Source organism: Zootoca vivipara, chromosome 6 (assembly GCF_963506605.1).
Source record: "Zootoca vivipara chromosome 6, rZooViv1.1, whole genome shotgun sequence".
Lineage (NCBI taxonomy): Eukaryota > Metazoa > Chordata > Lepidosauria > Squamata > Lacertidae > Zootoca > Zootoca vivipara.
The window spans coordinates 90,805,179-90,817,738 of record NC_083281.1 but is presented as its reverse complement, the minus strand read 5'-3'; the positions used below and the strand labels follow the sequence as shown (position 1 = coordinate 90,817,738).

Below are 12,560 nucleotides of genomic sequence, written 5' to 3'. Positions count from 1 at the left end.
TTTTTCAGAGAGGGGTGGGGCCTGGTGTCCTGGGCTTGGCACCGCGGGGCCTCACCCTAGACCTCAACGAAGTCCAAGTCTTGGCTGCCAGGTGCCTGTGAATGGTGGTGGCATTTGTGCGGATTTCCTGGGAGCTGCGAGTGGATTGTTTGCTCTTCCATGTTTCTCGCAAGAGAGGGCATTGTGGCAAAGGGGGGGGGTGCATTGAAGCTCAGGGCTTCCCTTGGACCTGGCGTGGGGCTGTTGCTAAACTCCTTTCTAGGGCTGCTTCTGAGTTCTCTGCAAGTCACTTCAGGCTCAAATCCGCTCCGTTGCAAGCCCACCCTCAGTGGGCGGCCACGGTGCCCCCAAATGCCGGCTGCCTCTTCTCCCTCGGGCACTCTCTTCCTCTGGGAGGTCCTTGTGCTCGAGGGACAGCTGAGGGCCTTGCCTGGGTTGCCAGTGCTCAGCGACAAGGCCACAGCTGTTCCTGTCAAAACACAGAGCCACAGCCCCCTACATTTTTGGCAACCTCCCTCGGTGCCCAGGCAGAAGAGGGGCTTGGGATTTCTCCGACGCCACCAGAGAGCCTCTCCTTTGCTGTAAGCATCTCCTGCTTTCTGCCCCCCCGCCCAGGACTTCTTGAGCCTTTGGAAGAGCAGGTGGGCCTAGTGGCTGGAGCCTTGAGGGAAGAGGCTTCCCTCCAGCACAGCGGCAGAGGGTCACGCTGGATTTCTCCCTTAAATCCTGGGCCCCAGGTGCTTGGGCGTAGGAAGGGATCTCAAAAGCCCTTTGGGGAGGTGGTTGAAGCAAGCAGCCCTAAGAAGCTCAGCTGGGGGGGCTCCCCAGAAAGCTCCCACTTTGGAAAGCTGATGGGCACTGCAAAGCAGCCGTGGGGTGCTGTCCCTTTGGGGTAAGCCTCCTGAAATGACCTCTTGGAGCCACCCGCTGGGAAGCTGAGCAGAAGCCCTTTGCCTCACTTTGGAATCGGGAGCCTCGCAAGGAAGGGTCTGGGGCGGAACTCTCCTCCCCCCACCCCTCTCTTAGCAGCTTATGGCGTTCATCCCACTCAAGATTTCCCTTCTGCATCCTCCGTTGGGGTCTGGCTCAGTCGTGCTCATCGTCTGTGTCTTCCTGGGAAGCGCTGTGCAGCTTCTATGGGACAGGGAAACAGTGGTATAGCGTTCAGAGAGGTCCCTAAGCAGCAGTTAAGTGTTGCATGCTAAACACTTAAGACTCAGACCAACACGGCTACCTACCTGTAACTAAACACTTAAGCAGTTTCTTTCCTGGACTCAAATCTAGTTGCATGAAGTATAACCCTCAGGCAGTGGGGGGGAGGAAAATAAAATAATAATAATAATAATAATAAATTTATTGATACCTATCTAGCTGGGTTTCCCCAGCCACTCTGGGCGGCTCCCAAGAGAATATTAAAAATAGAATCAAACATTAAAAACTTCCCTAAACAGGGCTGCCTTCTAAAAGTCAGGTACCCTGTTTCCCCTAAAATAAGACATACCCATAAAATAAGTCGTAGCAGGATTTCTACGCATTTGCGCAATATAAGCCATACCCCAAAAATAAGACATAGTGATAGGCGCAGTTCTGGAGGGCGCCAAGGAAGAGGCGAGGCTGGATGCGTAATAAAAATAAGACATCCCCCGAAAATATTGAGGAAAATAAATATAAGACAGTGTCTTATTTTCGGAGAAACACAGTAGTTGTTTATTTCCTTGGCATCTGGTGGGAGGGCGTTCCACAGGGCAGGCACCACCACCGAGAAGGCCCTCTGCCTGGTCCCCTGTAGCATCACTTCTCGCAGGGAGGGAACCACCAGAAGGCCTTTGGTATCCAGGCAGAACGATGGGGGTCGAGACACTCCTTCAGGTATACTGGGCCAAGGCTGTTTCGAAAGGTCAGTAAGGCACACAGAAGAGCAAGGAGGAAAAATGTGAATAGCCACATGGCAGCCAAATGCAGGGACTGCCCCCCCCCAAAAAAAGCTGAAAATCAGCATTGCCTGGGGGGTTGGTCTAGATGACCCTTGTGCTAGAACCCAATTCTCTGAGCTCAGAATTGGTTGTCGTAGGACGTAGGTCCTTTGCTCCTCTTTGTTTAGGTAGGTATTTGCGTCCCACCTTTCAAGGCTATGCAGCCCTCTAAAGGTAGTTCACAGCAACAAGCGAATTGAAATAAGTCTATATTGTGGGGCGGAATTATCTTAGAGCTAGTGACCTGTTGTGTGTTTTCTCTAGCGGGCAGAAGACATGTCTGCCCATCTCCCTCGGATTTTGGGTGGGTGCCTTGCACACTCTACTGCAGGGGCACCCATGCTCCACCCCAGCAGCCCATCATGCCAAGGTCGCCCGTTCCTCAGAGGGGCGCTCTCTGCCCTGGTGCTTCACCCACCCTGTCCTCTGTTGGGATAGGCAGAGGGGAGTTGGCTAGCTATTGCATTTATATCCCACTTTTCCTGCAAGTAGCTCAAAAAGGTGGCACAGTTCTCCCATGTTATGCTCAACAACAACCCTGTGAGGTAGGTTAGGCTAAGAGGCAGTGACTGCCCCAAGGTCACCCCTAAGTGAGGTTCACGGCCAAGTGAGGATTTGAACAGTGTCATCCTGTTAAAGAAGCTGCATGGAATGTGGACATTGGATCCCAGAGTGTTCATTGGCTCCGGGCGCTGGCACTCAGGTGTCCAAGAGGTCAAAATCTCTGCTCCATTCTTTCACAATGGCTCAGTTGGTTAGAGCACGGTACAGATAATGCGAGGGTTGCAGGTTCGAGCCCCATGTGGGGCAGCTGATATTCCTGCATTGCAGAAACCCTTGGATGTTTCAGTTAGTGTGGCACAGCTTTTAGGAGTACAGTGGTACCTTTGGAACCCAAACACTGCAAAGTAAGTTTGCGAACTTTTTTCGGAAGCCGAACATGCTCTGTTTTGAGTGTTACACTTCCAATTTGAGTGCTACACCTCCGTTTTGAGTGTTAGACTCATAGAGTTGGAAGAGACCACAAGGGCCATCCAGTCCAACCCCCTGCCAAGCAGGAAAAGTGTTACGCTGAGGTCTGTCTGTTTTTGCTATTTATTTTGCATTTTTGTTTTTGAGGCTCTTTTTGTTTTGTTTTTGTGACTGTTTGGAGCACAGTTCAGCTACCGAATGATTGCGTGCCTTGGTTTTGGAACGGACATCCGGAACTGATTAAGTTTGAGAGCCAAGGTGCCACTGTATTGGCAATGACTTACTGAAACCTAAAGCCATTTTCAGTGTGCCAATGTGGGTGTCAGTAGAGGGCAGCCAAAAACCACGGGAGGGAAAGGAGGAAGAATGCAGGGGTGTGTTGAAACAGCAGAAGAGCAGAGAGACTCACCTGCAGTGGCCTATGTTGGGGCATCACATGACCTGCCAGGAGACCCGTCTCGCTGAACTCCACCCGGGTGTGCTCCACAGTAGATTCATGGGGCATCTGGAGGGGCAAGAATTGTCATGCAACTGTCAGGGGTGGGGGTGGGCATCAGGAGGCGGACACAGCCTCCCAGAGGAGAAAAAAAGCGAAGCTCCTGCAGAACTGGCCAAAAGCTGCAAGCCTGTGCAGGAAGGCTAGACAGTTGCCCCTCTCCTCCCGTCCCCCCACCAGCTTAGAGCAGGAGTCTCTTCCATGGAGAAAGCCTGTGATGTAAGAACATTGGAGGAGCCCTGCTGGATCAGGCCGAAAGGGCCCCATCTAGTACAGGATCCTGTTCTCACAGTGGCCAACCAGACGCCCCAGTGGGAATCCCTCTCCCCACACGCCATGTGGTTTCCAGAAACTGGCATTCAAAAGCATCGTTGCCCCCGACCGTGAAGGCAGAATACTGCCAACAGGGCTAGCAGCCATCGATAGCCTTCTGCTCCCTGAATTTGTCTAATCCTCAGCCCTTTCCCTGGGCCAAAAGGCACGCCCCCCCCACACACACACACACCCATCTCCTGCCCCAGGATGCCCTACCCACATACCAGGGTGGGTGGTGCCCGGAAAAGGTAGCTGAAAGGGTAATAGAGGAAGTTGATGAAGGAGGCGGCATAAAGGTCTGCGTAGCGCATCAGCTGGTTGGCAAAGAGGGTCTGGCGGGACCCACAGCGGAAGAGGCTCCCCATCTTCCCGTAGCACATGTCCATCTCGTGGGTGACTTTCTGCAAGAGAAGACCCTGCTCAGTCAGGTGGCAAAGATAGAAGCGGAGAAACCTAGGCTTGGGAGGTGGGGTCCTGGCAACCAGCTACCCCTTTTTGGTTTTATGACCTTTGTCAGGGGAGAGGAGACGCCCCTGTCTCTCTGTGGTGGTAACACAAATGCTTTGTGCGAGATGCGGCCACAACTTCCAAGTCTACCATCTGTGTAAAGGTAAAGGGACCCCTGACCATTAGATCTAGTCGTGGACGACTCTGGGGTTGCGGCGCTCATCTCACGTTATTGGCCAAGGGAGCCGGCGTACAGCTTCCAGGTCATGTGGAAAGCCACTTCTGGCAAACCAGAGCAGCACACGGAAATTCCGTTTACCTTCCCACCAGAGCAGTACCTATTTATCTACTTGCACTTTGACGTGCTTTCGAACTGTGGACTGTTGCAAATGAAAGCCCAAGTGAATCTTAGAATTGTAGAGTTGGAAGGGACGCCAAGAGTCATCTGGTTCCGGGTCCTCCCCTCGGAAGCAGCACAAAACAAGCCCGCTCCATCTTCCACTTGAGAGCCCATCAGGTATTTAAAGATGACTATCGTGTCACCTCTCAGTCTTCACCGGGCTAAACATCCCCAACTCCCTCAACTGGGAAGCGTCCCTGAAGAAGTCAGCAGATCCTACAAGCAAGAAAGCTCGCCGATGGCGGCAGCTTCTTGGCAAATGACCTGTCATGTTGCTCTTGCTCCGCATGTGAGGTAGCTTTTTCTAGTATGCAAGTTTTACTAAACTATTAATTATTTAATTAATACTACTACTCTTAAGACATAACAGTTTGTGAAGAAAACTTCCTAAAAATGCAACACCCATGGTATCTAGCACCTTGGAAACTGTCAAAGATGTACAAAAACATCCCAAGTAATTGCTGGAGGTGTGGAGATAAATCAGGCACTTTCTATCACATGTGGTTGCTATGCAAAAAAAAAAAAAAATCCAGGCATTTTGGGAGAGTATCCACTTAGAAATGCAAAAAATGATAAAGATTTCCTTTAAGAGAAAACCAGAAACTTACCTTCTGGGGATCAGAGATTTGGATATCCCGCAAAAAATGAAGAGTATATTTTTATATGCCACAGTGACAGCAAGAGTTCTTATCGCTACAAAGTGGAAGAGGGATGAAATCTCCTCTATCCATGAATGGATCCAAAAGCCAACAGATTATGCGGAGTTAGATGGTTTATCAGAAAAAAATAAAGAACAAACCAAAACAGGAATTTAGCTCAAAATGGGAAGTCTTCAAAGTTTATTTGAAAAACAATTACAGTAGTTTAAACTCTGCTGCAGGTTTTGAATAACTTTAGTACTGTAGTAGATTTAAGAAAGATATGAAACTTAAGATAAATCAATAATTGGTTAATTTAAGATAAAAATGTGTATTGGCAACAAATAATAGATAACTGAAATAAGGAATGGACGGGAGGTCAGGTCTATAGTCTAAGGACCGCTTTTTGCTTTATTGATTTGTAATTGATTTTGTCTTTATCACTGTTTTGTTTGTAGTTTTGTTTAGTTTTGGGAAGCCTTAACAGCAGTTCAAGTGATCTCTGGCTGCTCCGACTAATATTTTAAGTTTTCACATTGAACCCTTAATTGTGTTGTTGTAGAACAGTGTGTTCTTCCTCATTTTCTTCCGGGACTTTCACAACAGGGAAACATTTAATGCTCCCCCACCTCACCCGCCCAACAATGTCCAGGTGCCAGGGGCATTTTAAGTACAGTGGTACATTGGTTTCTGAACAGCTTAGTTGACAAACAAATCAGCTCCCGAATGCCGCAAACCCGGAAATAAGTGTTCCGATTTACAGATGTTTTTCGGAAGCCAAACGTCTGTTTCGGCTGTCGGCATGGTTTCCGGGGACAACCAGAAGCCACACCGTGGTTTTCAAACGTTTTGGAAGTCAAACGGACTTCAAGAACAGATTGAGTTTGAGAACCAATGTACAGGACTCCATAACAGTGAGTTCCCAACTTGGGTTGTAGCACCCACTGGAATCATAGGATGACCAAGGGGGCGGGTGGGGGGCGCTGGAGGTATAAATGACTATCATATTTCAAAAAGCTGGTACCACTTGATCAAGTTCATCACTTTTGTTGACTTCCTTAAACAAAAACTGTTCTGATTGGGTTTTGAATAAATGTGCAATTCATCCTTAATGTTCTGAATTTTATTGTTATTAGCTTCCATAATAGGGTGTGCAAAATGCCGAATAATATGGAACCAATGGAGCAGTGGCCCCAAAATGTTTGGGAACCACTTCTCTATAACAGAACATTTTTTAAAAAAAACAACAACCAGAAGTCTCTTATCAGGATTGGTTAACTTTTAACACAGGAAACAGAGAGAGGCGTAATTAAAGTTGGAGTAAGCCCCTCAGGATGTTGCAAAACCAGCTGTGGTCAGCTGGATTGCAGTGCTCAAGGGCCTGAGAAAAAAACAAACTTTCCTCTGTGGCGAGCTTATGTTGCAATGTTCTGAATCTGGTGGTTCTAGCCCATGTTTCCCAGACTGCCTGAATAATCTGTGCTACGTGAGCAGACCTCTCTGTGGCCTCCTAAAACCAGGGTGGCGGTGGCTTACCGTTTTTTGGGCCTGTGGGGGGAAGAGCATGGGGAAAAGTGGACATGGGGAGAGCTACAGCTCTTGAGGGTGCCGTCCAAAAGGCTGGCCCACCAGATATTCTGCACTACTTTTAATCTTTTTTAAAAAAGAAAACAACAACAACACTCCATTCTTTTATTTGATTTTTAAATCAAGCTAAAACAAACTTGGTGGGCTCTGAGGGAACCACTTTTGGTATCACAATGCAGAGCCTCTAGGTAAAATAAAAATAAAAAATTAAAACGGGATTAAAAATTGGGAAGCCTTGAGAGCTCATGCCACCCCCACCTGAAGGCAACTTCTACCTGTGCTATTGTGCTGATTTGACCTAGCATAATGTTATAAGAATTTTGAGGTCATATATATATATATATATATAATAATTGTTCATAAAACATGTACATGAATGTACAGTACAGGCACATGTCTGAAGCAGCACAGGAAGACAGGCCTTTCTGACACCATTTTGACTCTCTCTCTGACCAGGTGTTCCTCTGCAAGGAAGAAGGGGGGTGGGGGGAACCTTCTCATTGTCTCAGGAATTAAAGTGATAATCCCTGGCATCCTGATACCTGAGTGCCAGACAAAAGGTTGTGATTAACTTGGCTGGGAAACAGGGAAATGTAAATATCTCTCAATTTTGTTGATTAGGTTTTGGGGGCAGGGGGCAGGGTCCAGACTGCTCAGATTACTGCCACCAGACCTCCCCGTTCATGATGTACCTATGATGAATCTAGGGAGGGGGGCCCCAGTCGGCGATCTCACAAACTCTGTGCCCATCAACAGAGGAGTCCGTCAAGGTTGTATCCTAGCTCCTTTTCTTTTCAATTTATTTATTAGTGACATGAGGATACCATTGGCTGAATCTGAGACAACTATTCATGCCCCCCGTCTTGCAAACTATCGATGCCCATTACTACTCTATGCTGATGATGCAGTAATTTTGTCATTTTCAAGAATTGGCCTCAGGAGAGCACTTAAAATATTTGTTTCATACTGTAAAACCAATTCCCTTACTATAAATCAATCTAAATCCAAAGTACTAATCTTCTCAAAAAGTCGAAAATCCTATAAGTGGCAATTAGATGGAAAACCTATTGAACAGGTTTATAAATTTCAATATTTGGGAGTTTTTCTCCAATACAATCTGGGTTGGAAGGCGCATATTGCATATATTTCAAATAAGGCTAAAGCCCTTTTTTTTTTTGCGCTCTTGCGCTTTTTCTTTTCCGATGGGGCTCTTCATGTGCCATCCGCCCTGAAGGTATTTAAAGCCAAAGTGATCGCGACACTGGCATATGCTGTCCCTTTATGGGGGACCGCAGTAAATTTGATGCCATTGGAGGTCATTCAAAACCAATTCCTAAGACGGCTGTTAAAACTCCCTCAGTGCGTTAGCAATGCGGCTATTCGCTTAGAATTAAAAACTACATCTTTAGAAAATACTCTTTGGAGGCGCAGCCTTTGCTATTGGTTGTCCTTATGGCATAGGCTCCCGAATCTGTACCTGATTCAATGTCTTTGGAGGGATGATTTTCCCAGCCCATGGGCAAGAGAGATCCATTCTAAAGTAGTGACCTATGGATTGTCCCCATCAGAACTATTAAAACTGGACCTAGCCACGGCTAAAAGAACCCTCATTCAAAAACTTGAGGAGATTGACCTCCAACAAAACACCATTCTGGGTAGTGGCACTTGCTCACCACTAAATCTTGGCATAGTGCCTTCCCAGCAGATACCATCTTATTTGACTTCCTTGTCTGTAGCGGTCCACAGATACGCCTTTATTAAGGCAAGATTTAATGCCTTTCCTTCCAATGTTATGAACAATAGATTTTCCAAAGGTCAGATTTCAGCTGTGTGTGTATGTGATAATAGATCTATTGAATCCTTACAACATATACTATTTTGCTGCCCACTGCATTCAGTTTCTAGGACCAGATTTTTGTTCCCTTTATTATCGGAAACCTCGGGTGACTCCTTGGAAACACAGTTAACACATTTACTGCAAGATTCTGATCCGAGTAGGTCCCTTTTTGTTGCCAGGTTTCTGATTACAGTCTTAGCTTATAAGAGGAAAAATGGATTACTTTATGATTATTGATCTCGCTTATATAATACTGATCTATAGTGATAATCTGACATTTTAAGTGCTGTATTGCTCTTATTTTAATGGAATCTAGAAATTTATGATTTTAGATATGTATTTTAATTTTATTAATTTTATTTTGTCATATTTGCTTTGTTGTACAATGTATATTGGTATTGAATATGGGCCTATGGCCGTAATAAACTATCTATCTATCTATCTATCTATCTAGGGAGGGGGGGTCTTGGGCTACACCCCTTCTGTGACATATGGATGATGCTTCTGGGGGGTGGGCTGAAACCAATTTCAAATTTCTTTTTAAGGGCAAGACATCTTTGTTTGGGGTTCCTTCCTTGTTCTCCTGCGTGAGAGGAAGGACCCTGTTGCAACAGCGAAAATAAAGGCTTTGCTTCTCAAACTTCTCTGGTTGGCCTCTGTTATATTCTCCAACCGATGGAGAACCCAATAAGGGAATAAAGGCAGATTTTTGCCCATATCAATAAGAACATAAGGACACAGGTGGCGCTGTGGTCTAAACCACAGAGCCTAGGGCTTGCTGATTAGAAAGTCGGCAGTTCGAATCCCCACGACAGGGTGAGCTCCCATTGCTCGGTTCCAGCTCCTGCCCACCTAGCAGTTCGAAAGCACGTCAAACTACAAGTAGATAAATAGGTACCACTCTGGCGGGAAGGTAAACAGCGTTTCCGTGTGCTGCTCTGGTTCGCCAGAAGTGGCTTAGTCATGCTGGCCACATGACCCGGAAGTTGTACGCCAGCTCCCTCGGCCAATAAAGCAAGATGAGCACCACAACCAGAGTCGTCCGCAACTGGACCTAACGGTCAGGGGTCCCTTTACCTTTACCTTTAAGAACATAAGACGAGCCTGCTGGATCAGGCCAATGGCCTATCTGGTCCAGCATTCTGTCCCCACTGCATGGCCTCCTCCCTCCTCCCACACTCCATCCTAAGAGGGTTGTTATAAGAATTCTAAGGTCTCAAACACACATGCATAAGTATAGTGTCTGAAACAGTACAGGAGAGCAATCCTGAAGCCATTTTGTTTCTCCCAAATTGACCTCAAATATTTCTCTGCAAGGAGGAAGGGAATGGGAAAAGCTCTCCAGTTGTCTTTGGACTGTAGGGGCTTACACCTCCCTTTTCAAATACAGTCTGGCAAGTATCTGTTAAGCTGAGCCCACTATCAATGTGGATAAGAGATTAAAGAACTGAAGTGAGGCATTATCAGGTATCCTGGCAGACAGGAGAGAAGCAACACTCTCAAATTTCTGATGGAGACCACCTCCTTCTTAGATGTAGGTATGATGTTTTGGGGGGTGGTATTGGGCTGCAGAGTGGGCAATTTCAAGAGTCTTTATAGGGGCTTGCGCACCATTGTTCGGGGTTCTCCTCACTCCTGTGTGTGGTGAGTGGGGACCCTGTTGCAACAGTTTATTTCCTTTAATAAAGATCAGGCTTGCTAGCCGCTTTGCTTTCAATATACAGTGGTACCTTGGGTTACAGACGCTTCAGGTTACAGACTCAGATAACCCAGAAATAGTACCTCGGGTTAAGAACTTTGCTTCTTAAGGATGAGAACAGAAATCACGCGGTGGCAGTGGGAGGCCCCATTAGCTAAAGTAGTACCTCAGGTTAAGAAGAGTTTCAGGTTAAGAACGGACCTCCAGAATGAATTCAGTTCTTAACCCGAGGTACCACTGTACTCTGGTTGGCCTCCGCTTCCTCTCTGACCAATAGAGATCTCCTGAGGGACTCTATACGGGCTCTAAACCCCATAAGGGAATTAGAGGTATTTTTCTTATAACCTCTGCCATTGCCCACGGACTTTCTCCCCGCTGCTGGACCTGCCCATCGTCCTGTTTACCAACTGATAAAGGGGAGCCTTTGTGCAACATGTTGCTTGGCTAAAAGAAGGTCCTGCCCCTCGTGTGGGTTTTGGGATTTTGCCTAGGACCAGCAAGACGACCTTTGCTTTGTGGGAGAAAACAGGCTCTGTGAGAAACCCACCTCCCCCCACTCCTGCCCACAGAAGCCAGGTCTTCTTCACGCAGCGCATTGTTAAACTATGGAACTCACTCCTGCAGGAGGCAGCGACGGCTTTAAAAAAGAATTGGATAAATTTGTGGAGGAGAAGGCTATTCTCTGCCTCCACAGCCAGAGGCCTCAATCCTTCTGAACACCAGTTGCTGGAAACCACAGGAGGAGGGTGAGGGCTCTTGCGCTCAGATCCTGCTTGCCCGTTGGGGCTTCTGGTTGGCCCCTGTGAGAACAGGATGCTGGACTAGATGGGCCATTGGCCTGATACATCAGGCTCTTCTTATGCTCTCATGTCCTGGTTACACCTGTTGCTTGTCACCTGCGGCCTGTCATAGTCCCCCAGGTAGGAACCAAGAGGAGGACGCTACTGGGCATCTGGACCATAAGACAGCAGAGCCTAAAAGAAGGCTCCATTCTTTAGCCAGCTCTGCTGCCTACTAAAGGTAAAGGTAAGGTAAAGGCGCCCCTGACCATCAGGTCCAGTCGTGTCCGACTCTGGAGTTGCGGCGCTCATCTCGCTCTATAGATAAGATAAGATATCTTTATTGTCATTGTCCCCTTGCGGGAACAACGAAATTACTCAGGCCGAGGGAGCCGGCGTTTGTCCGCAGACAGCTTCCGGGTCATGTGGCCAGCATGACAAAGCTGCTTCTGGCGAACCAGAGCAGCGCACGGAAACGCCGTTTACCTTCCCACCGGAGCGGTCCCTATTTATCTACTTGCACTTTGAGGTGCTTTCGAACTGCTAGGTGGGCAGGAGCTGGGACCGAACAACAGGAGCTCACCCCATTGCAGGGATTCGAACCACCGACCTTCTGATCAGCAAGCCCTAGCCTCTGTGGTTTAAACCACAGCACCACCTGGGTCCCCTACTGCCTACTACTGGGTCCCCTTTGCTGCCTACTAAGCAAACCCTAAATGGATTTATGTCTGAGTGAGGCTCAGTGGGGGGGGGGAGATACCTGGATCCGCTTCTTGATGGAGCTGATGTCTGGCCGTTCGTTGCTCCCACTGTCCAGGTGCCTGGGGGGAAAAGAGGACACCTGTGCTCAAAATCCCACCTGAATCCCTTCTGTGTGGAGGTCACATTGCCTGCCTAAAGATTTGCTGGGGGCCCAGTTCCCCCCAGCACTTCCTTTCCCCTAAACTGTACAAGTTAGGCATTATAGGGACAGCTGTTTAGAAATTGGTGCCTGAATTTGGATGTTGAGATTTTCCTATTCCCTCTCTGTCTTTTTTCCTTTGTTTGTCACAGGACTTTCTTTTTTTAATTGTAAGCCTGTCTCGTTTTTACTGTATGTACGCCCATTCTTTTTGGCTGAAGACAACAAAAAGATGCTCTAAATACACAAACAAAGAGGATCTGATTACCATCTTTAAGTATCTTCAGGGCTGTCCCATGGAAGATGGAGCCAGCTTCTTTTTTTGCTGCTCCAGAGAGTAAGTCCTAGAATCATAGAGTTGGAAGAGACCACAAGGGCCATCCAGTCCAACCCCCTGCCAAGCAGGTCCTGAACCAATGGATTCAAATGACAAGGAAGGAGATTACGACTAAGCCTCAGGAAGAACTTCCTGAGGGTGGGAGCTGTTTGTCCATAGAACGGACTCTTTTGGAAGGT

General features: G+C 47.5%; 1 protein-coding gene across 4 annotated transcripts in view; it reads right to left on the bottom strand.

Annotated features, from left to right (window-relative positions):
* Positions 1 to 49: 49 nt before the first annotated feature.
* The window catches only part of NT5DC4 (5'-nucleotidase domain containing 4), a 42,375-nt gene continuing 29,864 nt past the window's right edge, over positions 50 to 12,560 (bottom strand). For all 4 annotated transcript variants that reach the window (XM_035118410.2, XM_035118411.2, XM_060276377.1 and 1 more), the window contains exons 15-18: positions 11,904 to 11,964; positions 3,981 to 4,157; positions 3,355 to 3,450; positions 50 to 1,134 (exon numbers count right to left, since the gene is read on the bottom strand). In XM_035118410.2, the coding sequence (XP_034974301.1) occupies positions 1,087 to 1,134; positions 3,355 to 3,450; positions 3,981 to 4,157; positions 11,904 to 11,964 (382 nt within the window). In that variant the 3' untranslated portion in view covers positions 50 to 1,086. The remainder of the gene's footprint in view (positions 1,135 to 3,354; positions 3,451 to 3,980; positions 4,158 to 11,903; positions 11,965 to 12,560) is intronic.